The 23,898-nt window shown below is 45.6% G+C and overlaps 1 protein-coding gene across 1 annotated transcript; it reads left to right on the top strand.

Annotated features, from left to right (window-relative positions):
* Window positions 1-175: 175 nt before the first annotated feature.
* Window positions 176-21,857, top strand: MTMR9 (myotubularin related protein 9). Its single transcript, XM_015859645.1, is given in 13 exon segments — window positions 176-264; window positions 765-816; window positions 818-868; window positions 871-923; window positions 3,258-3,366; window positions 3,742-3,867; window positions 7,937-8,110; window positions 10,111-10,328; window positions 11,887-12,048; window positions 14,136-14,277; window positions 15,022-15,242; window positions 16,631-16,782; window positions 17,526-21,857. Coding segments are annotated over 13 exon segments (1,806 nt in total). The 3' UTR covers window positions 17,783-21,857.
* The last annotated feature ends 2,041 nt before the right edge of the window (window positions 21,858-23,898 follow it).

Raw genomic sequence — 23,898 nt, forward strand, 5'->3', positions numbered from 1 at the left:
TAATGGGATATATGGGATATATAGCAGGCTAATGGAGTATATGGCCTTACTCTGGATATATAGTGGGCTATATGGGATATAATGGGCTATATGGGATATATAGTGGGCTATATGGGATATAATGGGCTATATGGGATATATAGTGGCTTATGGTAAAGTCATATGGTATGATAGTATGACTATATGGGATATAGTGGGCTATATGGGATATATAGCGAGCTCCTACTCTGCCCACCGCTACTCCTGTACCCGGAACTCACAGCCGTGGGTCGCGTTGTACACCAGACCGCTGAAGGGAAGCACTTCCGGTAGCAGCAGCGTTCCGCCCCTTAATTCAGACCCTCCCACTCGGCTCGCCATTGGTCAGCGCTGAGTCACATGATCGCCGCCTCCTCCCATTCCACTTCCGTTCCGGGCGCTCCCTGTTGTGGCCCGGGCTGCTGGCGCCCCATAAGCCCCCATTCCCCACGCCGCCCATTGCCCCTAGCCCCACTTGGCCATAATACCTATAACACTATCCCCCATTGCCCCCATAGCCCCCATTGACCCCATAGCCCCCATTGACCCCATAGACCCCATTGCCCCCATTGACCCCATTGACCCCATTGACCCCATTGACCCCATTGATCCCATTGACCCCATTGACCCCATTGACCCCATTTCCCCTATTACTCCTCCCATAGGCCCTATTTCCCCTATTACTCCTCCTTGCTGCTTTCATTTCCCTTCCTTCCCGGCTAATATGGAGTTGCCGACTGATCAAGACCCCTCGCTGATAACGCCCTGCACCGTCCTTTTTACCCGACCGTAGAGGACAACGTTGTGTCTTACCGGGCATCACCTCATCTTCTCCTCTCGTCGTCAGGATAAATGAAGAGGAAGCTGTGGCTGCTGCACTCCAATATCGACTCCATTGAGAAAAGGTTATGTCCTGCCGTATTGCCTGCCTGTGCTATCGGGGTTTAGTGGGGCTCTATGGGTAGCTCTTACAGCCCGTTATAGTGATAGAGGCCAGCGGGGTGAGGCGGTGATGCTCCCATTGCTTTGCTATGGGAGCAGGGTCAGTCATCCTTTCAGGATCAATCATTAGACTGAAGGGCTGGAGCATCTCCTGTGTGAAAGGCTGAGAGCACTGGGGTTGTTCAGGCTGGAGGGGGCTAAAAGTGGAGCTTATCAATATCCCGTGGGCAGGAGCCAAGTGGATGGGACCAGGAGCCTTTTGGGGGTACCCTGTGTCAGGACAAGTGCCCTGTTCCATAAGGTGTTCACCAGAATGCGACGGAAGCATGCAGCCTCGTCTGGTGTTAGATTATAGAGTGGCCTGGTGGCTGGGGGGAGACTCAGAGTCTTTGAGATCCCATCCAACCATTCTATGAATCTCCCCCCTGTTCCTCTATGACTATTCACTGAGACGCTGTGATCTCCTTGCCCAGATGCGGTAGTGAGCTATGTGGCTCGCCAGGGACCTCATCCTTGCCATCTCCTTTTTCACTGGGTAACATCAGAGGCTGATGAATCTACTCCACAATGTTCCTGTTCTGTGTGTTTCCTCACTGGTTCCCTTGTCACTGTAGTGCGTCCCTCCTGCAATTGGCCCAGTGCTGCTTCACTATTGTCCTTTTCTCAGTTTGGTTGTACTAATATATATATATTAGTACATTATATATATATATATATATCCCTTTTTCTCCTCTTTTAAAGCCAATCTGGAAGAATAGTTTCCCCTCTGACAAAAAAAAGGAAAGATCCAGCAGTGGTGGCTATAAAAATCAAGGCTTTCTCACCATGGCTGAACTATTTGGCACTGTGTTCCGCTTCTTTGGCTCTGATTCTCCAAGAAATGCTGTTTCCTGGCCTGAGGGTGGAGAGGAACAGAGTGAAACCTAAGGAAATCTGCTCCCATCTGGCTCTGCTCAGTCATCAGGGAGGTTTGGCCTTGTCCTCGTTGCTGCTGCTACTAAACCAGCTATAGCTCTGTCTTATGAAATGATTATGAAGAAGCTTCTCTTTCCTTTCTCATGGAACCATAGAATGGCTTGGGTTGAAAAGGCACCAATATGGATTTCAACCCCCTCTGCTTGTGCAGGCTCACAAACCAGCAGCCAGAGCCACATCCAGCCTGGCCTTGAATGCCTGCAGGGATGGGGCATCCACAGCCTCCTTGGGCAACCTGTTCAGTGCGTCACCACCCCCTGGGTGAAAAACCTCCCCCTAAGATCCAACCTAAACCTCCCCTGTCTCAGTTTAAAACCATTCCCCCTTGTCCTGTCACTATCCACCCTTTTAAACAGCCGTTCCTCCTCTTGTTTATACACTCCCTTCAAGTATTGGAAGTCACAATACTCTGACCCTGTATATGTGTGTTCTGACTGTAACCTGGCCCTTTAGTTCTCATCTGCTTCTGTTTCTTGCATCATTCCTGGTTGCTACAAGCGCTCTTCTGGTGAATGAGGAAACTTTGCTGCTCTTCCTTCGCTCTGCTTTGCAAACTGAAATCCTTCTTGTTTCTATGAACGCTGCTGATGACTTGAAGTGAAAAAAGCACTCCTTTTCTGCTCAGGCATCATCCAGCTTTGAGATACACAAGGGAGACTGGAGAGGGCGTCTGTGTGCTGTGTTTACTTCGCAGCATAGAACTCTTCTGGTTTGCTTCGTAAATGCTTGTGATAAGAGCTTTACTTCTGAGGTTCACAGAACAAATAGCTGCATGGCATTGCAGGTATCAGAAACCAAACTTACTTGTTAAAGGGGTGTAATATAGCCAGCCTGAAGTGTTTTAAGAATGAAATTCTGCTCACGTGTTTTCAGCTGACCTTAAAGTTTCATCATATCACTTCAAGGAGGCTGAGAACTTCATGGAGTCATAGAATGGTTTGGGTTGGAAGGGACCTTTAAGACCATCCAGTTCTAACCCCCTGCTACAGGCAGGGACACCCCCCTGCAGACCAGGTTACTCACAGCCCCATCCAGCCTGGCCCTGAATGCTTCCAGTTGGATCAGGAAATAGCTGAAGGTGACCCTTCTTTCATATTTTAAAGCAAAGCTGGGATGAAAATCGTTTCCATCCTGTAATTCCACACCACACAGATGAAATAAAGCAGAGCGCAGCTTGAAAAATACCATATCTGTATACCCTTTGGAAAGATTATAAGGTATATATTGTAGAGGAATTGCTACTAATGGAATTTGGTCTTGTAGGAGAAGCTATAATACCTCATCATGTTCTGAAGAGGCTCTTTCTTCATGTCTTGCTCTAGGTTTGTGGGTTCACTGGGTACCATCATTATAAAATGCAAAGATCTGCGAGTTATTCAGCTGGATATTCCTGGAATGGAGGAGTGTCTGAACATTGCTAGCTCTATAGAGGTAAGAATTCACAATGGTAAGTGTGTATTCTCAGACCTCTGCTTTAGCTCTTCTTGAGTAAGGGGGTAAATATAATGTAGGACGTGTCCTATTCTTTGCTGTGCTGTTAAATACCATAGCTTACACAAGGGTTACTATGCAGGCAAATCCCCCCATTGTGGTTAGATCATTATCCGCTTTCTTGTGATATTGGTTATATGACTGCTAATCTACCCTTCAAGTGACTGTAATTCAAGCTTGACAGCTGTATGCTTTTGGATCACTTAAGTTTCTTAAGCTTTTATCATGAGTATTAAAGAAGAAACATACAGAAAATGGTGTTTTAGAGGAAGATATTTGAATCTTAGCCACGTTTTTCTTCTCTCATTCACACAGGCACTTTCTACTTTGGATTCTGTCACTCTCATGTACCCGTTCTTCTACCGGCCTATGTTTAAAGTTATTGAGGACGGCTGGAGTGCTTTTTTGCCTGAGAAAGATTTTGAACTTCTCCGTTCATTGGTAAGTTGAATCTAAAGGTTTGCACAGGCACTTGTGTATATGTGGGCAAACAGTTCTTGAATATAGCTTGGAGAAGAAAAGGCTCCGAGGAGATTTTATTGTGACCTTCCAATACTTGAAGGGAATGTATAGACAGGAGGGGGAACAGCTGTTTATGAGGGTGGACAGTGATAGGACAAGGCAGAATGGTTTGAAACTGAGACAGGGGAGGTTGAGGTTGGATCTTAGGAGGAAGTTTTTCACCCAGAGGGTGGTGACGCACTGGAACAGGTTGCCCAAGGAGGCTGTGGATGCCCCATCCCTGCAGGCATTCAAGGCCAGGCTGGATGTGGCTCTGGGCAGCCTGGGCTGCTGGTTGGTGACCCTGCACATAGAAGGGGGTTGGATCCAGATGGTCACTGTGGTCCTTTTCAACTCAGGCCACTCTATGGTTCTATGAAGAGTTTCCCTCCTATAGTGCCTGGTCTGAAAATCTCTATTGATTCTAACAGCTGCCCAGGGCTTGGATAGGAGAGGTGTGTTGTTCAAGTATTCCCTTTGAGTATCAGGCATTTCTGTTTCTGCTAAATATTACCATCTGGTGTCCATATTCCATTATACAAATGGTGTTCTGAGACCCATGTAAACGCTGCCTGGGAAGGCAAACATCTTTAGTCCTTTAGAGATGGCTACATCATAAGAATTAATTCAAGGTCCTGGCTTATGCAGGGGAAATACTGGGAGGGTTTGGAGCAGAGGATTTCCAGGTGCTGTGGAACACATGTTGGTGTCTTTTAGTTACCCAATGGGTAGCAGCTGTTCTTGTGGAATTTCACATTGGATCCCTTCATTTTAGGATGCTGAATTTGATACAGTGGGAGATAGCTCAGTTGCAGGAGCCTGTCTGTTTTACCAGTGCCTTGGGTCAGCCTCTCTGCTCCAAGTCTGTTTCACATTAAGTGCGTGCTTGCTGCATCATCTTGGCTTTCTGAGACAACATCCATTAGTCCAACATCAAAGAACATTGATTTTTCTTTTCTTTTTTATCTGCAATCCAGCCTGTCTGCAGGTTTTTGTTGCTTCCTGTTTGAGTAATAACTGGGATCTGATTAGCTTGGCTGGATTCCTATGGTGAGATCATTAGGAAATTAAGGGAGTTCAGAGATCTTTTTTTGGTCTCATAATCAGAGCACTCTCTCTTGCCCTTAGCTTTACCTGCTGTCAGAAGTCATTCAAGCTGATCTGTTACAATAACCAGGACCACAGCTTTTGTTTTAATTGCAGTTGGGTGAGTCAGGCATGGTGCTTTACTTTCCCCAAACAACAGTCAAATATTGTTGAGCAAACATTTCTTATACTTAATTAAGCTTCTGTGAGAGATTACAACAAGTGACCAGTTATGGTTTTTTCTCAGTGAAGTCAAATGAGTGAAATTCAGGAGGTTGTTCCCTCTCTTTAATGTTCTCCATCTGGATGTGTTGTGCCTTCCCTTCCTCTGTATGGCAGCAGCTCATCACCCATGCTAGATCTAATAGTGCATTCAACCACTGTCTGTTACAGGACAGCTTTAAAGCTCTTAGACGCTTGAAATGGCAAAGTATACAAGTTAGAAGTCAAAAAAGATGATGCAATGTATTGCCTATTTTTTTTTACTGTAGTATTTTGCTGTGTAATAATAGTCTATTTATATTGACTGATGTTGTTCTCCCAACCTTGAGACTCGCCTGTGTGGATCCTGATGCTTTGGTCCGATGGAATATCACCTAGCATTGCTCTCAGACCTTGACAGACAGCACTCTCCATTCTAACTCAGGTTTGGGGCTTGGGAGGCTGTTCCTCTGCCACACATTCTTGCTTTCAATCCACAAAGGGTTTAATTTGATCTAACAAAGATAAAGCAAATAGATGGGGATGGACAGGCTTCCCTTCTGCCCATTTGTAGGACTGCAGCATGCTGTGACCTGTAACACTGTAAATGCAGTTTCCTCTTAACTTTAAGTGCAAAGGCCACGTACATTAACAACATCATCAAAACAAGAGTATTTCATTGCCACCAAATTGGGTTCTTCTTTCTTCCTTTGTCAATGTAAGAAAGAACTTAGGATTCTGGACAGCTTTTATCTTCTCTCCTGGTGTTTCTTATGAGTAGCTGAATTTTCTGGCTCAATTTGCAGCGGTGTAGGTTTGACTTCTATCAGACAAGGATCAATCTTTGCATCTGTTGTTATCCCCATCCCTGCCTTAACTGAAGTTTGGTTTTGAGACTCCTTCAAGCACAGATCTCTTGCTGGGAGAAGTGAATGCTAACTCTGTAGTTCCCAAGTTTCATGCAGCATACTTGTCTTAAGGTAATGTCCTCCTCTCCTTTTGCTGCCCTCTGTTCTGCTTCCTGCATCTACTGCACATGGTTGAATTGCTGGTCTCTCACTCTTAATTATTAATGGCTCTCCCCCCCCAAATTGCAGACGGATCCCCAAGTGAAATCCAGGAGGAGACTTTCACTGTTGGGCTCTGCTGTCATCTGGTTCGTGCTGGAGTAAGCTTTGACAGCTCTGCAGAGGGTAACTGGATCTCTGCAGAAGTGGCTGCGCTGCAGAAGGCAACTAGTGCTAATTGCTGCCGTTCTCCTCTTCCTTGCCATATGAATTACAACTGAATGACATAACAGTATCTGTCTCATGTTATAAATGGTGAGGAGACGTGGTTATGGGCAGAGTGAAGTTACCAGTGGAGATAAATCAGGTTTCTGCTTTCATTCCCTGTCATCCTCATGATATCCTTGACAGCCAGTCTCTCAAAAAAGGGTACTGCAGAGTTTTGATTCTACTTCCCTTGCATCCTATGTGACAGTAAAATATCAGTTCCTTTCTACGTCCATGCATATTATTTTCCATTGGAAGCAAGTTGTGTGTGGTCATCTCAGATCTTTGTGATGAGTTTGCCAGAGGTGATTTAACTTTGGCATCTGGGAAAGACTTTACTCCTTATTGTAGATATTCAGATAAGCTGTTGATGAAACCACGTCATAGATCGGATCAGCTTGTTCATCTGGTGGGAATGCTTCCTTGCAAGGAAACACTTCTAAATTGATCCAGTGAGCTGGGCAAGTAGCTTTGTATGATTGGGTATCAGTCAGGAGGTGTAAGGCAAGAGGTAGCATGTGTGTGGAGAGAAGCTAAGGGGAAACCTCCTGACCTTCCTGAAGGCATTCAAGGCCAGGCTGGATATGGCCAAGGCTTCAGGTAGGGCAGGGTCCAGTCTGGTCTTCAGTGAGAGCCTCTTACCATTGAGACCACTCATCGACCTTTGGTTTTACATGAGATGGAGTCAACTGTCATTTGTGACCCCAGGTATCTGATAGCCTGTGTTTTCTGCCAGCTGCTTGTTGGAAATAGCACCAGGAGGCTGCCAGCATTCAGAGGGTTCTTGCACAAGCTTTGGGTTGCAGGAAGCTGGAAGATTATGTAATGGGAGTTCATGATGAGAACGTTGTGCTCAGATGCTGGGGTGGTTCTAGGAAGTGCTTTTGGAGGAGGGGCTGTAGTGGTTTATGTAAAGCAGAGCCCAGACTGGAAGCATGAAATTGCAATTTTAACCTCAAAGCAGCTTCATCATCTGAAAGTTGCCTGCTAATACATATATAGCTTATAGTATGTACTGCAGGTATGTTTCCTGCTATGCCTGTGAAATAACTCAAAGCCACGACCACACATTTCTGACCACATGGGTTAATTTTGTGCTGTTTGAGGATATGGAGAAACTAAATCAGAAGCTGTTGCTGAACAAATTGCACAGCTTAAGAAGCACAGCTGTCTCAGTGCATAGCAGGCAGTGGAAGAGATGACCTGCGTGTCGGGTAGTGAGCTTCTAGGGGCTGCTGCAGCATGATTGCATTCAGCATCAGCAGGTTGGGGTTTGTGAGGGTGGTGAAGGATCAGTCAGCAGACATATAGGTGGATGCTAGAAGGGCTATAGGCAGGGGTGTACCTTCTGTATCTGACTGTGGAAGATCCTTCTCCTTAGTAAGCCTTACTGTATGAGTAACAGCCTGTGTTCTGACCCAATGCCTGTATGTGCTCATCTCTTTCAGACAGATGACTGGCGTCTAAGCCATATCAATAAGGATTTCTCTATCTGCCCTACCTACCCTTCAGTGGTGGTTGTCCCCAAGTCCATTGATGATGAAGTGCTTCAGAAAGTTGCGCTGTTTCGCCATGGCGGTCGCTTCCCGGTCCTCAGCTACTATCATAAGAAGAATGGCATGGTAAGCTGCGTTTGGTCTGGTTGTACCCAAAGGACACATATAAACATGCTCAGATCTCATCAGCCTTCTTTACTGATAAACTACTTATGCTCTAGACTTAATACAGTTCATGAGACGTTCTCTCATATTATTTTCCGACTTATTTTTAAGCTTCGAAACTGCTTCTGGGTGATGGGATGAGTAATCTCTATCTTAGAAATAGCTATTAATACACTTGTTTGGGCACATATGTGGCATGAGCTTGTCTCATCTTGCCCTTAGTGCTGTGAGCTTGTACAGCCGCTATTGGCACCCTAACTTGCTTTATCTGCCAAGAGGCTTCATGCTGGAAGGATGGCAGAAACCACATTGTCCTGTCTCTGGGTGATGGGCTGCCTCCTTCACAGAGGAATCATGGTGACAGCAAGCGTGCATGGAGCCAGCACCGCTCCTGCTGTGTAACTGTTGGTTGAATGATCAGAACAATCTGTTCTCCAAGCCATTCAGTATGACATGTTTCAGGAGCAAGCAAAATCCTGCCATTGCACAGGCTCCAGGAACTGATACATTATAATTAAATGTACTTTATGAAATCATTGAGTAATTCATTGTATCTTGCTGACGTAGTCAGTTCTGAGGATGTCTGGGTTGCCCAGCTTGCATCCTTGATCTGGGCTCCTGGGTCAGATGCTGTGTTCTCACCTCCCATGCACAAGGCTTGTAAGAGTTAGAGGACACCTAACCTAATGCAGCAGTACTCTGTTTTGTGGGGCTTTTTTGCCTCCAGTTTCCTAAGTCATTCATTCAGCTCTTTCTCTGCTTGGGTGAAAGCTGTTGAAGGAAGACTTGTTCAGTCACCCAACTGAACTGTGCGTGTTTCAGATGTGAGGAATGTAACAGCATTTGGCTCGGTGCTTGAACTCGTGACGGTAATGCTGTCTGTCGTGTTGCCCTCTTGGCTTTGGGTTCTCAGTACAGCTGGGGGTGCTGACTGGCTGCCCTCACATCTTAAATGCTTCAGCTGTTGGTATATAGCAGAGCTCTAGTTTGAAAGGCATTTATGTAAGAAAAATCTCAGCTGATAGATCTGTAGAACTAGAGCTTATTCATGTAGCTGCTGAGTAGAACTATACCTAACTTACCTGCATCTTTAGCATATGGACGACTCAAGTCACACACAGATTTGGAAGGAGACTGGAAAAATGATGATCCTAAAAACTAACCAAGTGAAGGAGTCATCAGCAGGAGTTTGTGAAGTTGGTACTGTGATAGTAATTAAAGGGATTATGTCTCTGAGAAGTCTCATGTAAGAAGTGCTCTGCCAAATGATTGCACAACTCGAGGATTTCTTCTTTGTTTTGAATAAGCTCAGGCTTTGTGCTTGAAAGAATGGAAGGTTCAGGGCAAGGGAGAATGGGAGGAGCCAGAGAAATGTGGGAGAGTGTTTTTGTGCATCAAACAGTGCAGATGAGCACATTTTTCTGCCTATCTAGGTGTGGTGAATCGAACTTGAAGCAGATGTATAAAGTGCAGTGGGATGAGAGGTGTTTGAATCCTAGAATTATAGAATGGCCTGGGTTGAAAAGGACCACAGTGACCATCTGGTTCCAACCCCCTGCTATGTGCAGGGTCACCAACCAGCAGCCCAGGCTGCCCAGAGCCACATCCAGCCTGGCCTTGAATGCCTGCAGGGATGGGGCATCCACAGCCTCCTTGGGCAACCTGTTCCAGTGCGTCACCACCCTCTGGGTGAAAAACTTCCTCCTAAGATCCAACCTAAACCTCCCCTGTCTCAGTTTAAAACCATTCCCCCTTGTCCTATCCCTATCCACCCTCGTATACAGCCATTTCCCCTCCAGTTTATACTCTCCTCTCAAATATTGGAAGGACACCACAGAAAAACTGCAGAATCCAGGAGGGCTCTGTTTGCATTTTCCCCTCTGAGCAGATGTGTGAGAAGCTCCTTAAGATTGAGAGTCTTAAGGCTCTGTTTCCTAATTTGGGGTTACTTGTCTCCACAGGTCATGACGCGATGCAGCCAACCTCTGACAGGTACAAATGGGAAACGCTGTAGAGAAGATGAGAGGCTCGTTAATTCCACTCTTCGTCCTGGGTCGCGTGGGTACATCATTGACACGAGGTCCCTAGGCACTGCCCAGCAGGCCAAGGCCAAAGGAGGAGGCTTTGAACTAGAAGTGCATTATCCCCAGTGGAAGAGGATTCACAAGTGCATTGAGAGGTGGGTGAGATCACACAGGCCGTCTTCTGCACTATGATTGTAGGGTTGTGTTGGCAGAGCCATGCCAGCTCCATGGAATAATTTGCTTCTGTAAGGTATGGCCATGCATCTTGACTGTTGTCAATGGGGTTGTATTCTGGCAAAATGAAGGTTTTTGGCTTTGGAAAGCAGTGCTTAGTTCCTTGTTTTGAACAGCTTGCTGCTGCAGGTTTCAGATACTGAGCAATCTCCCCATGCCATCTGTGTTTCTGACCACCCGTAGTTGCAATCCAGCTTTCCTGTGTTCCTCTTTGCGGTGCACAGGAATGAAGGAGTCCCTTGCCAGAGAGTTGCTACAGGTGAGGACTTGAGTGTGGCTGTCACACCTTTGTGTCCAGTGCTTTTCTCAGGAGATTTAATATTTTATTGGCTACGTGGAGGCAAGTTGCTGGGTTGAACAGTCCTTTAATCTTTGTTCAACTGCTCCTAACCCTTGGTTTTGGGGAGCCTTTGTATATGGACATGCAGTAATGTTGTTGGATCTGTTGGAAGTCAGTTACTCTTCTCAGCAGTTGTGTAGGTTTGCTTCTTAGGAGCTCATAGAAGGATTTTCCTATCCTCTACTTTGAACTGTTAGGTTTTGCTTCTCAAAACAGTGTGGAATTGAGCTTGACATTGGTTACTTTGCAGGTGGATGGTAGGCATCAGGTTTATTCTTTCCTCTCTGTGTGTCTCTTGTTAGGGTTATTTAAGCTTTCTGAGGTCTGGTCTGCTCGCTGCATCCTTTGTTACCCTGAGCACACGCTGGGGTCAGTATGAAGTGACGTGATCCATTTGTAGTTTGATGCCTCTGGATGGCATCGTGTGACACAGGGCCAGAGAAGCAGCTCGCTTTAGCACTGCATGCAAAATGCCAGCTTTCCAGAGGATACATTACAACAACTGCAAAAGTGAAACAAAATGCATTCCCTCTCCCTACTACCTTTTATCTTATCAACTTAACCAAACTAATCTTCCTGTGGTCCTACGCTGCAAAGCTGAGTCTGGCTTCGAGTTGTGTGTGTGTGTTGTTGGATGAATGGCTTTTGGGTTACTGTTGCAGCTCTGCAGATTAAAGCTGCTACTGTAATAGGAAACAAAACACTTGAAGCTTGGCTCAGGCTCCTTAATGTCCATGCCAAGCTGCGGTCATGTGTATATGGTAACAAGAGTATGGTTGCTGAAGCACTTTATATGTAAGGCATAGGTATGGCTGAATGCAGGCAGAACTCAGGTACAATGATGAATGGCTGCACTGTTGTAATACCCCATGAAGCAGTTTGTTTTGAAATGGAAGAGAAAACTTATGTCAATAGAGTGGTGTTCTGCTGGCAGTTAACCATGGTTAACCTTAGTTAACCTAACCTGGTGAAAGCAGGCTCTGAATAATGGCATGACATCTCTGGGGTCATCCTTCCTCATGCAACTGCATATAACACTCAGTGCTTTATTTTGATATTGGTAGTTCTGAGATCAATGTGTGTATTGTCTGTGTTGCTGCATTACTGCTAACATTTTCAACCTTTTGCTCTTCCCAAAGGTATAATATTCTGCAGGAAAGCCTCATTAAGCTTGTAGAAGCTTGCAATGACCAGTCACACAACATGGACCGCTGGCTCAGTAAACTGGAAGCTTCCAACTGGCTGTCTCACGTCAAGGAGATACTCACTGCATCTTGCCTTGCTGCTCAGTGTATTGATAGGTAAAGCTTTTTATTTCTTATTCACAAAGGCTAAAGTTTCTCATTCCCTTGTTAGATTAATTGTTAAATACCTTTATTTCCTGTCCGGGTATTAATATTTAAGCCTTTAGTAACTGGCCACCATGAACTAGCTTGCTTGCTTGCACTTAACACACAGCACCATTTCCTCATCATGGTTAAGGAATGTTCCTTTAGTACCTCATGTTTGTATTTAAGTACAAGCCTGAGGGAGGATATGTTCACTGAGAGTGGGTATTATCTCACCTAGATGAGATCTATCCCTGTGTCTGCTTCCACCACTGCAACACAGCTGGTTTTATTGGAGGTTTCAAGTGTTTTCTCAGCTGTAAGCTTCCATTACCCCAACTCACTTCCAGTCTGCTTCTAGGTGCAATGTATTCCCCTAGGAATTGGTCCATTGCATAGAGCTCTCAACCTTTATCCCCATAGTCTATCTGAGCAATCTTGCTCATACGTTATAAGTGTTTGTGACCTCTTGTAACCTGTTTCTTGACTAAATGCTCCTAACTTGTCCTCAAGCTTGAGAGAGAAGTTTAATGTCAGGTGTCAAGATTGAAGACCAAATGTAGGGGGTGTAAATACAGTCTTTTTGTGGCCCTGGAAGGAAAAAGCCTTTCACAAGGCTGAGGAAGCCCTCCCTTTTCATAGCAGCTTGGAAACGTTACACAGCTACGCAAGCAAAGCTGAAACACAGTCTCATACTGCACTGAAATATGAGCTACTGTGCTTTTTAAAAGCACTGATGATATCTGTTTAGATATAGGCTGTGCCAGGAAAGGATGGCTCACAATCAGTGGTTTCATCTGTGATTCTTTCCCCTTGTGTACAATGAGAAAAATCAGTGGTGAAACTCCTCTGGATTTGTGGGAGAGCAGACGGTTTTGTCATCTTGAACCTCTCCTTTTTACTGTTTACCTGGAGTTGTGACATGTCAGCACCAAACTGATGCCTTGCCTGCCTTGCTTGGAGCCTGGTGATAGCAGCTGAGCTGATAAAGGTGCCTCAGTTATGTTGGCCCCAGGGAGGGAATAGCTGGAACATATCTCAGGGGCAAAAAAAGATTAAACGTGTAACTGTTATTCCCCCATGTGCCTCACTTCAGTGAGAGTATAGGCTTGGTGATTGACTTCTACAGTTGTGCTTGGCTGTGAAGGGGCCTGTTCTGCTTTCTGGGGGCGGGGAGGAGCAGAGAAAGTATCTGAAGATCATCTGAACTGTTAAAGAGCTGGGTTTATTTTAGGCTTAGGACTGTAAACAAAGATGTTGCAATGTTTAAGGTATGGATTTATTACTGCTTTTCAATACAAAAAGCAGATAACATCCATCTACAGGGTTACTTGCTTCTTAGATGGAGCTGTTTTACCCATGCTTTGCTGCTAAACATGGGTATCCATACAGAAACAAGTACAGCCTGCAGTGAATCTTCTTCCTAGGTGCTATGATGTTAGCAGAATTGAGACATCTGTTCAAAGTCTGGGAGGAGCAAGGGGTATAAATGCCATTTAATACCTCACAGTCTTTCCTTTACTTAAATTAGATTGTGGAAGCATATCTAAATCTGGCCTAGGATGGAGGAAAGAGGGGAGGGAATCGGTTGTCCTGGGGTCTGGGTCATGTGAGCTCCTAGCAGTGTGCAGGACCTTCCTGTCCCAGACTGTCCCGTGTTTTGCTCCTCATGTTGTTCTGCTCCTTCAGTTGTGCTGGCTGGTGAACAAGAAGCCTTTGTTCTTGGCTCTTAGACAAGCTTTCTTGCTCAGGGCAAACTATTTGCCCCCCTTTCTATCGACTGAGCTATGCCTTTCTTCCTTCTTTCTCCTGAACTGGCTTCATTCTCTTTCAGTAATCACCAATTAAGGTGCAGGTGTAAGCAAGAATCTCCCAGTACTGTTTTACAGAACAATCTGGGATGATGATCCATCTCCAGAGGGTATGGGAGCATTTGGGAGTACTTAGCAAAACCATAAATGATGAGCAAAGTCTGATGTGTTGGCATCCACTGGGGTGTGTATGTTCGTGGGATGTGTTCTGCCCATTCATGCTGTTATTCCCTTCCACCTTTCTCACAGGGAAGATGCATCAGTGTTGGTGCATGGGACTGAAGGAACTGATTCAACACTCCAGGTAACTTCTCTGGCACAGATTATCTTGGATCCAGAATGCAGGACCATACGAGGCTTTGAATCTCTTATTGCAAGGGAGTGGCTACAGGTAAGTCCCAGTGGATAAAACGTCAATCTGTTCTCTTGGCACTTGCATTGGGAAATGGCCTGAGAGGCAGTAAACAGGTTACACCTTGGTGCAACCATGCTCAGTGTGAACAAACAGTCCTTGTCTGAAGACGCAAAGTTATTACTGAGTCATTTGTACCTCTGGTACATCATAGGGCCTGTACCTTTCACTGTAGTTCTATAGTTTAGGGCAGCTGCCTGTTCTATGTGCACAAGGTGAACACCTTTAGAACAACATGGAGTTAATATCCTTATCTTGGTCCTTCAGTGCCCCCACAGCAGTTTGTTCTTGGTTAAAAATATCTGATTAATTACATAGCCTGATAAGGCAGAAAAGTATCACTTGGTGTTTGAAGCTGCACATACTGCATGTACTCTGGTGGAATGGTATTTGCGAGGGTGGATAGCGATAGGACAAGGGAGAATGGTTTGAAACTGAGACAGGGGAGGTTCAGGTTGGATCTTAGGAGGAAGTTTTTCCCCCAGAGGGTGGTGACGCACTGGAACAGGTTGCCCAAGGAGGCTGTGGATGCCCCATCCCTGCAGGCATTCAAGGCCAGGCTGGATGTGGCTCTGGGCAGCCTGGGCTGCTGGTTGGTGACCCTGCACACAGCAGGGATTGAAACCAGATGGTCATTGTGGGCCTTTTCAACCCAGGCCATCCTATGATTCTATGATGCTCGCATTCTGTTCCTCTGTGTGATGCTCTGATTTCTGTTTACAGGCTGGTCACCCTTTTCAGCAGCGCTGTGCCCAATCAGCCTACTCAAATATCAAGCAGAAATCGGAGTCCCCAGTGTTTCTCCTCTTCTTGGACTGTGTATGGCAAATCTTTCATCAGTTTCCTTGCTCTTTTGAATTCAATGAACACTTCCTTGTTACGCTCTTTGAGCATGCCTATGCTTCGCAATTTGGGACTTTCCTGGGAAACAATGAGAACGAAAGGTTGGTGAGAATGTTTGCTCCGAACCCCTTAAATATCTGTCAGAAATGTCACTTGATTTGAAAAAAAGGTGAGGGTGATGATATGGTCTTTCTGGATGCAGGTGAGTTTCTCTTGTCGCAGTTGCATGGTGTGCTGCAGTGCTTGGGGGCTTCTCCTTCTCTCAAGCTCTTGAGCAGACCAACATTCAGCTTCTGATGCTGTGCTGTACCATTGGGGCAGCTATGTGCACACACTGAACAGCATTGCTGGGAGTTCTAAGCAGGGTGAAGTTCAGGAGGGTACTAACCCTGCAAGACAGTTGGCAGCTGCCAGTGGTTTCAGTTCTTGTTTTTATCTTCAACCTGTCTGTTCTCAGGCCTCCTGAGTCCAGTAAGACCATGTCTGAAGACCACTGAAGAAACAGAGGGGGAAAAAACAGTGCTGATTACACAAATAAGGCAGTGTGAAGCCTTTCTGGAAACCTCTCAGCTCTGAAAGCAACCCTTGCTTAGAAGAGATCCCTGTCTTCTGCAGGGCTGCTGAACTGGTCAGACTACAAAACTAAGTCAGATTGAAAACCAATCAAATTAAATTTGAAAGAATATGAATGTTAGGTGTGATAACTTGTGTCATGTCTGAGTACATCCATCTGTGGGCACAAATATGTTTGAAGTCCAGTGTTAAGGTTGTGCCACTTGAAGTATTCATGGGGATGGCAAATATCCCACCTGAGTGACAGCTCAACAGGATGAGATTTCCTGAAATCCAACGACTAGAAACCCTTGTTTAACTCCAGGTGGTGGGTTTGACCCGGGAAAAGATGTTTCTTTCTGTGCTCTGATGCTTCCTGCCACCAGAGGGATCTAATGAGATGCACCCATTGCATTATTTCTGCCTTTATCTACACCAGGGATTGCACTTGATGTTGACCTACCATCATTCCTCATGACTCAGTCTTAACAAGATTGAGTCCTTTTCAAAATTAACAGGCAAACCATTTTGGTGGGGTAAGTGACTGACATCTGGCCAGAAGGCAGCTGACTTCCACCTGACTTAGAAATGACAAAGAAGAGCTGGGGAAACAGCATTTGAGTAAACTGCTTTCAGGTTTCAACCAACCTGGTGCTGTGCTGATGAGTGCGACTGAAGGGATGAGCCTGAATTGTTGATCCATTACTTTGTCTGGGCTAGTAGCATGTGGGAGTGCCTGTGTCAGTCTAATCTGTAAGGTTCTGACAAAACGAGTTGTCTTCTGGATCAAGCCCTGGGCAACCTGACCTAGCTATGTGTGTCCCTGTTCACTGCAGGGGATTTAACAAGATGACCTTTAAAGTTTCCTTCTGACTCAAAGGATTCTATAGTTCTTAGCTTAAAACTGAAAGCTGATTTGGTCCTTCGGGTTTGCTAGGTCTAAACTGAAGCTGCCGGAGAAGACCATGTCCCTGTGGTCCTGGATGAACCGGCCCGAAAAGCTGAAATATTTTGAGAATCCTCTTTTTGAGGCCAACAGCCTTGTCATCTGGCCCTCTGTGGCCCCACAGAGCCTGCAGCTCTGGGAAGGTAAGCCAAGCTCATATATATCTTGTGGCTGCTGGTAAAGCATCTGCTTCTGTTGTCTCTGCTCCGTGCTTAGTCTGTCACAGCTGTTAATGTTCTCACTCCCTTTGAAATCTGTTCCAAAATATGTTTGGCATGTAGCTTACCCAGAGGCATAATGCTTCCTTGTGAAGTTTAGCAACATGCTACTCTTTGGCAGGGGTCACACTGAACTTATTCAGTAACTTGTTAGTACAGTATCTTTGCAGTGATGCAGCCTTATCTATGGTAAGTTCTGTAGGCCTGAGGCTTTCTTTGTTCAATATAAGCAAGACCTTTTCCTCCTTTATCTTGGCCAGTAAGTGGGTAATCTGTGCACTAGGTCATCTGTTGAAGAAACTTTCTCTGACCTATGTGTAACACACTGGAACATGTTGCCCAAGGAGGCTGTGGATGCCCCATCCCTGCAGGCATTCAAGGCCAGGCTGGATGTGGCTCTGGGCAGCGTGGGCTGCTGGTTGGTGACCCTGCACACAGCAGGGGGTTGAAACCAGATGGTCATTGAGGTCCTTTTCAACCCAGGTCATTCTATGACAAAGTGAGCAGGCTGTTGTGGCAGGCCAGAGACTGAGCATGTGATCAATATGAGAAAAAAGGAAGGCAATTAAACATGTAAACTATGTGCATGTTACTCGAGAGCTGATTGAATACAAATAGTAACTGGTAACAAGAAATCCTTCTGACTTTTTCTGTCTCTGGGCTTTCAGGTTTATTCCTGCGATGGAACAGGTCTTCCAGATACCTAGATGAAGCCACGGAAGAAATTAGCAAGATTATAAGCTACAATAAGACACTTCAGGGTAAGGTTAATTCGTTGAGGAGGCATCTATCGCATATGGAAACGGAGGAGCAGACGACGGAGGAGCAGACGACGGAGGAGCAGACGACGGAGGAGCAGACGACGGAGGAGCAGACGACGGAGGAGCAGACGACGGAGGAGCAGACGACGCAGGAGAGCCAGTGAGCTGCCAGGGCTTTGCCTCAGGTCTTTCTTTTCCAGTTTGTTTTAGATTAAACACGGAAAGTGCATGTATTGCAGAGTCCTCTGGTACAGCTGACCCTCAGTCCTCCACTGCTGAAACCTTCACTTCACACAACGTACCTCCCTGCTTTTTTGGGAGGCCATTTTGGTTTGTTTACAGAAGGTACAACTGGGCATATTTTCCTCTCCTGGCAGCTTTCTTGTCTCTTACTTGTGCAGTGTCAGCAATGGCTGAAACTCTTACCTCCTCCACCCAGCTGTATGGATGACTGCGATGGGCCAAGAGGTGGAATGTTACAGATTTATTTTGGACTTTGATCTTTTATTATTTTCTTGCTGAACTCTCCAAACACTCTTCACGGGATTAAAAGGCAAAGTTATGTGTAGGTTAAAAAGGCATTCTATCTGAGAGCACCTTTTCTCCTCAAGTAGGTAAGGCAGCTTAGTTCATTAGTTTCCTAAGAGAGGTTGTAATCTAACTACAAGACCAACCAGACCAAACAATGCTTTCAGTTGCCTTCACATCTCACACTTGGGGGTTTTGTGGTTTGGGAGCTGTAGGTTATATACCAGGTTAGACATTCCAGTGCAATATAGAACTGAATAGAGATTCTGCTGCTAATGTTTAAGCTATGATCAATGGATGACAAATGTTTTTTATTCTACCTGGAAAATGGAGGTTATGTGATTGCTGGAGGTGTATTCACTTGCTGAGCAAAGCAGGGATTTGGAGCTGTCCTTTTTAGAGCCACTCTACCCTCTTGAACTTCTGGCTGTGTCTATACATTTGAACACATTCACGGTGCACAAGCAGCACTTAATTTACTGCACAGCAAAACATTTTTACTCCATTTTGTTTCTTTTCTCGTGCTCTTCCTATATGCTTTGTCAGACATCTGAAGCTGGGAGTTGGTGTGATCCAGCATACCAGGTAGCTGCTGCAGATGGGAAGGCTGTCACACTACAGCAGTGTTAATAGCAGCTGCAAATGACTTGCACTAAAACCAATCAAAGATACTAGTGGAGATTTTCTTTCAACTAAGTTCATTTTGTAGTTATTTGTCTCTGTGGCTGCAGCCTGCTCTTCTTTAAAATTATTTCTTTGGTCGAAGTCTCTTTCTCCTTCAGATAATAATGGTGTGATGCATTAACTCATGTTGGTGCTTGTCCAGCTAGATTTCATTGATAGCTACCCATAACTGAGGAGACCTGAAATCAAGCATTGCATGTGGCTGGGATTACTGTAAGCTGCTCACTGTTAGTCTGTTGCAGCTGAAACCAGCGCAGATGCATGAAGTCAATCCTGATCTCTTTGGGAAGTGTTGAATTATTTTTGATGCTTTGGATTGAAGCTGCCTTTGCTTAAAAGCCACTTAGCATAAAGATATGAAAACAGAGGCTCCTTCCTCATCTTGGATGTATCTGGAGGGCAGCCTTCTGTGTAACACCTCAAGATACCTTTTTAAAAGGTGTTCCGTAATGGAGAAGACTGTGATAGTGATATTAAGCACTACCTTAATGCCTTTGGCTTCAGTCCATATCTCCTTAAGTTTCTTCTTGAGTAGCCTAAACTTCTAAAGTCCTGTGGCTTAAGCACTTTGTGGTAATACCTATTTCTTCCTACTCTCGTAGAGCAGACTTGTTCCCTAGATTACAGATGACATAGAGAACACTTGTTGTATTTATCAGAGTGGCTGATGACCTGTAGCATACAACAAGGGAGATGGAAGCTGGCCATGCCTTTCTTCCACTTCCAGGCTCTGGATTTTTGGAGCTGCCTGCTTGTATTGCAAATGGAAGCCCTGAATATTACTGCTCACCCATCAGTGCTATGGCTGTGCTGCCTGCAGCTGCCTGGATGTTGTACTCCCATCCCATCCAGCACTTCTGCTGTTGCTGTATGTCCAAAATACATCATCATGAATCAGACGATAAGGATTTGGAGAAGGGATTGTTTTCCCCATAATAGACTGTACATAAAACACACTTCAAGGTTACGCAATTTCCTAACGTAGTAATTATATATTGAGCTACATAATAGAGAAGCAAAGAAGGTTGTTCTCCTTTTTTTAATGTAATTGCTTGGCTGCTGTAGTCTCTTACAGAAACTGCAGGTATCTGGGGAGATGGCATGGATTTGCAGCCTGCCTGTGAGGATGACACTGTGACTGTGAGCAGTGACAGCAGGTTGTTCTTTCTTCCCCCCCCAAGTTCTTCTGCAAATAGTCCCCTTTGTGCAGTGTTACAGCACAGCTGGGCGCTGTGTGCAGTGGAGCTGACCTAACACGTGGACCACACACATCCCCCCCTTTAAACACTTCTCAGGTGTCTCATGGCACCTGCAATTTTTTTCACCTTTCCATTCCAGTGCTTTCCACACTATGGAGCACTCCAGCTGTTTGCTTGCTTGTGTCTATCACACTTAATCCCTTGCTTTGATCAGCTTGCTTCCCTTCAGCCTGCAGGGCTCACCCCATGGAGTTAACCACATGCTGCTTGCAGCTCACCTGTCTCTTCCCAGGCTGTGAGTGTGATGCTGCCTTGCACAGCTTCTGTTCCTTAGCATATACTCTTTGTGGGCCCTTCCCCCAGGCTCACCCAGTGCAAACATGCTGCCGTTAACCAAAAAGAAAAGGGAAAAGGAATCAAACTTGCACAGTTTTCACGAAGACAAAGGGAAATGTCAATATTTTGATTGTATTGATCCAATTCTTGAATGTGGAGACCTGTTTAAGTGCACTGTTGTCCACGCTGCATACAATGGAAGTGAAATTGCACTGTACAGCATGTTGGCTTCTCGTTGTGCTTTGCTTAAAGCCTTGGAAAGTGCTGTCATGTCCAGGTTCCTGTACAAGGGAAAACGTCTATAGCAGCACTCCTTTCTTGTAACTGTGGCACTGAATAGCACTGTGTGATGTGTGCTATCTATGTTAGCCCCTGCAAACTGAAGTGATGAGCACATTTCTGTCTCAACATATGGAATCACTAATTGGACTTGGCTGCTGCATCAGTCTTCATTGGAAGAACTAAATAGCAGGGCTGGGAGCTGTGTGCTGTTGTTAGATATGTGCCGAACGTGTACAGAATCCTGGCTGCTGTGGCGTTGAATATATTGCAAAGAAAAATTGGAGGGGGAAAAAGATTACTGTGGTTGAAATGGCTCAGCCATTGGAAGGGGGAGAAACAGACACAGAACGGCTGTAAGCTTCGCTGTAGATACATTGAGAAGATAATAGAGCTGTCTGTTTGAATTAAAATGTTCCAATTAAAAACCTTGAAGAGTGGATCTCTTTAATTACAGCACTGGAGAATCTTGTAGCGCTGCCTTCACTTCTCATTGCGTGTGTGAACTGGATGTAAACACTTGTCTAAAGCTTGTTTTTCCTGGCTGATGTGTGTTTTCTCCTACCAAAGTGATAAAGAGGGGAGTTGGGCTGCAGGGCTATGGTGGAAAGGTTGAGACTTTGAGTCTGTGCATGGATTGCAGAGCTTTGCTTCCATGGTTTTGATACTTTGTCACCAGCTCTTTCACCCCACACGTGGTGTGGGAAAGAAATGAATTACAGTTCTATGCTTGAATTACATTCCTAAAGGATGCACTGGAACAGGTTACCCAAGGAGGCTGTGGATGCCCCATCCCTGCAGGCATTCAAGGCCAGGCTGGATGTGGCTCTGGGCAGCCTGGGCTGCTGGTTGGTGACCCTGCACACAGCAGGGTGTTGGAACCAGATGGTCATTGTGGTCCTTTTCAACCCAGGCCATTCTATGATGCAAGCAGATCTTAAAGGGAGAGTGGGCAGGACTGAAGCTCATTAGTAGTGCTGGGGCTCATCTCACCACACTTAGAAACAGTAGATGGGGGTGTCTCCCACAGCCCCATCCGTGGCCTTGGGCAGCTGCAGTGATGGGGCACCCACAGCTCTCTGGGCAGCAGTGCCACTGCCTCATTGTAAAGCATTTCCTAATGTCTGTTAATCTCTATGAATGGACTATGTGTGAGTTCACCTCATTAAAGTCTGGGCACCTATGGCTGGTGGTGCTTGTGCAGCATCTGAATCCCTGTATCATGTGCGTGCTGTGGCATGAATAGATCATAAAGGTGTTGAATTGTGGCCATAAGCATTCCCAAAAAGCCAAATACTTTTGTTTAGTGCCACTGCAGGGCTGTCTTCCACACTACTGCTTCTTCCCCAAGCAGTGGAAGCAAACAATAAGGAAGAACCACTGTCATGCACTGAACGTCAGGATATACCTATGGCATTTGCCTTTCAGAGGTGGAGATGGATTGTCCACTAAATGATGTGCTGTATTAAAATGTATTGGTGTCAGTCAGTCTTCAAGATGCCCTATAGATATGAAAAGATGACGAACAATCTAAGGCGCTTGGCCTATTTCTTCACGGGTCTGGTTGCTGTACCCCAAACACTACTTACCTTAGAGGAAAAGGTTTTCTTCTGTAGATCTAGAAGACATGTTTTATTTATAACAGCTCATGTTGTGTTGCTCGCAGCTGGAAGATGATTGGTAATGTCGTATTAAAATATTGTTGTTCTCTATTATTTTCTTCCCCCCTCCTCACTTGTGCTGGCTCAGCTGCTTGTGATGCCACACAGCACACTTAGTGGGAGAAACTGCTATGGATGATGAGTAAAGCAACCAGAAGGAAAAAGCTTTACAGCCTGAATCGGCATCTGTGGTGGTAAATGTTCTGATGATGCTTTTAGCAATTAAGTCACAATGATCTGTAAGATGAAAACCCCATGTTGGGTTAGTGAGATGTCGTCTAAGGCTCTGTCGATGAGGGATCCCTATGTGGGTTGGAAGGATGAGGGATCCCTATGTGGGTTGGAAGGATGACGGCTTTTTATTGCATAGGGTTGGGAGACCCAAGCCCTGGTCCTGCCACAACTGGAGGCTACTGGTGTCATCTTGTGTGGGTTAATGGTTGCCTGTGTCCAGGCAATTGTGCTTTCTGGGTGGAGTCCAGTTAAAATGTCTTATTGTCATTTTCCTCTCATTCACTGCTGGGGGGTGGAACGCTCCATTCTTCTTCCTGACGTACTATCAGCCTTTCACTGACTTTCACAAAGCCCTCTCACCCTTTCTTCAGCTCCCTGCCCTTCCTCCCAACAAGAACGTTGCCTCCAGCCCAGGTATGACCCTCCCTTCCCTGTCATCGAGGCTCAGGGAGGCAGAGCAGCTTGTGGGAACACGTCCTGCTCTCTTAGCTTGCACTTCTAATATTCCTTTGTTAGCAAGACTCTTGACTTAAGACTGGCTTTTCCTGTTTGCAGGCTCTGAGACAAGAAAAGCAAAAACCACTTGTATTTTTCCATCCCATCTGGGTTTTGAAAACACACCAGTTTCTTGATAGTTTCTAACCTGCTGCCTCTTGTAGAATCAGAATCCTAAAATGGTTTGGGTTGGCAGGGAGCTATGAGCCCACTCAGCCCCACAGCCTGGGCTGTCCCCAACCCATCCATGGCCTTTGGTACTGCAGGGATAGGGCACCCACAGCTTCTCCTGGAGCATTTCTTATACATAAAAAATAGCAAGGACTAGTGAGGCAAAAGACACCCAACGTTGTATTTATTGCCCACAGGCAACAGTTGGGTGCATCATCCACGCTACTGAGCTGCTTTCTTGAGCTCATGGGGTTCAGCTTTTACCCTTTTGGGAATCTTTTGCCACCCTGTTGTTGAGTTTTCTCCTTTCAGACCTTTGAGCTGTTACCTATCGCGCTTTCACATTCTGGCCTCGGTTTTTCTTTCTTATCTTGCAGGGCTCTGTGCTCTTTCTCACAATTTGGCAACCTCCATACCCAAAGGCAGGGTTATCCAGCTGGGCCGTATCAGGGAGGCCTTGGAATTCAGCTGAACCTTTAGGACAAGGTGGTGTTGAGGCCAGCTTGCTGCAAGTTCTGTCCCGCTCGTGTTCACTTCAACACTCTGGATGGTTCTCTTGGTGTTGCAGGAGGTCAAATGGTTACCAAAACATATAATCATGGAATCACCAAGATTGGAAAAGACCTCTAAGATCACCCAGTCCAACCATCCACTTATCACCAACATTTCCCACTAAACCACGTCCCTCAGGAC

The sequence above is a fragment of the Coturnix japonica genome, chromosome 3, assembly GCF_001577835.2.
Source record: "Coturnix japonica isolate 7356 chromosome 3, Coturnix japonica 2.1, whole genome shotgun sequence".
Taxonomy (NCBI): domain Eukaryota; kingdom Metazoa; phylum Chordata; class Aves; order Galliformes; family Phasianidae; genus Coturnix; species Coturnix japonica.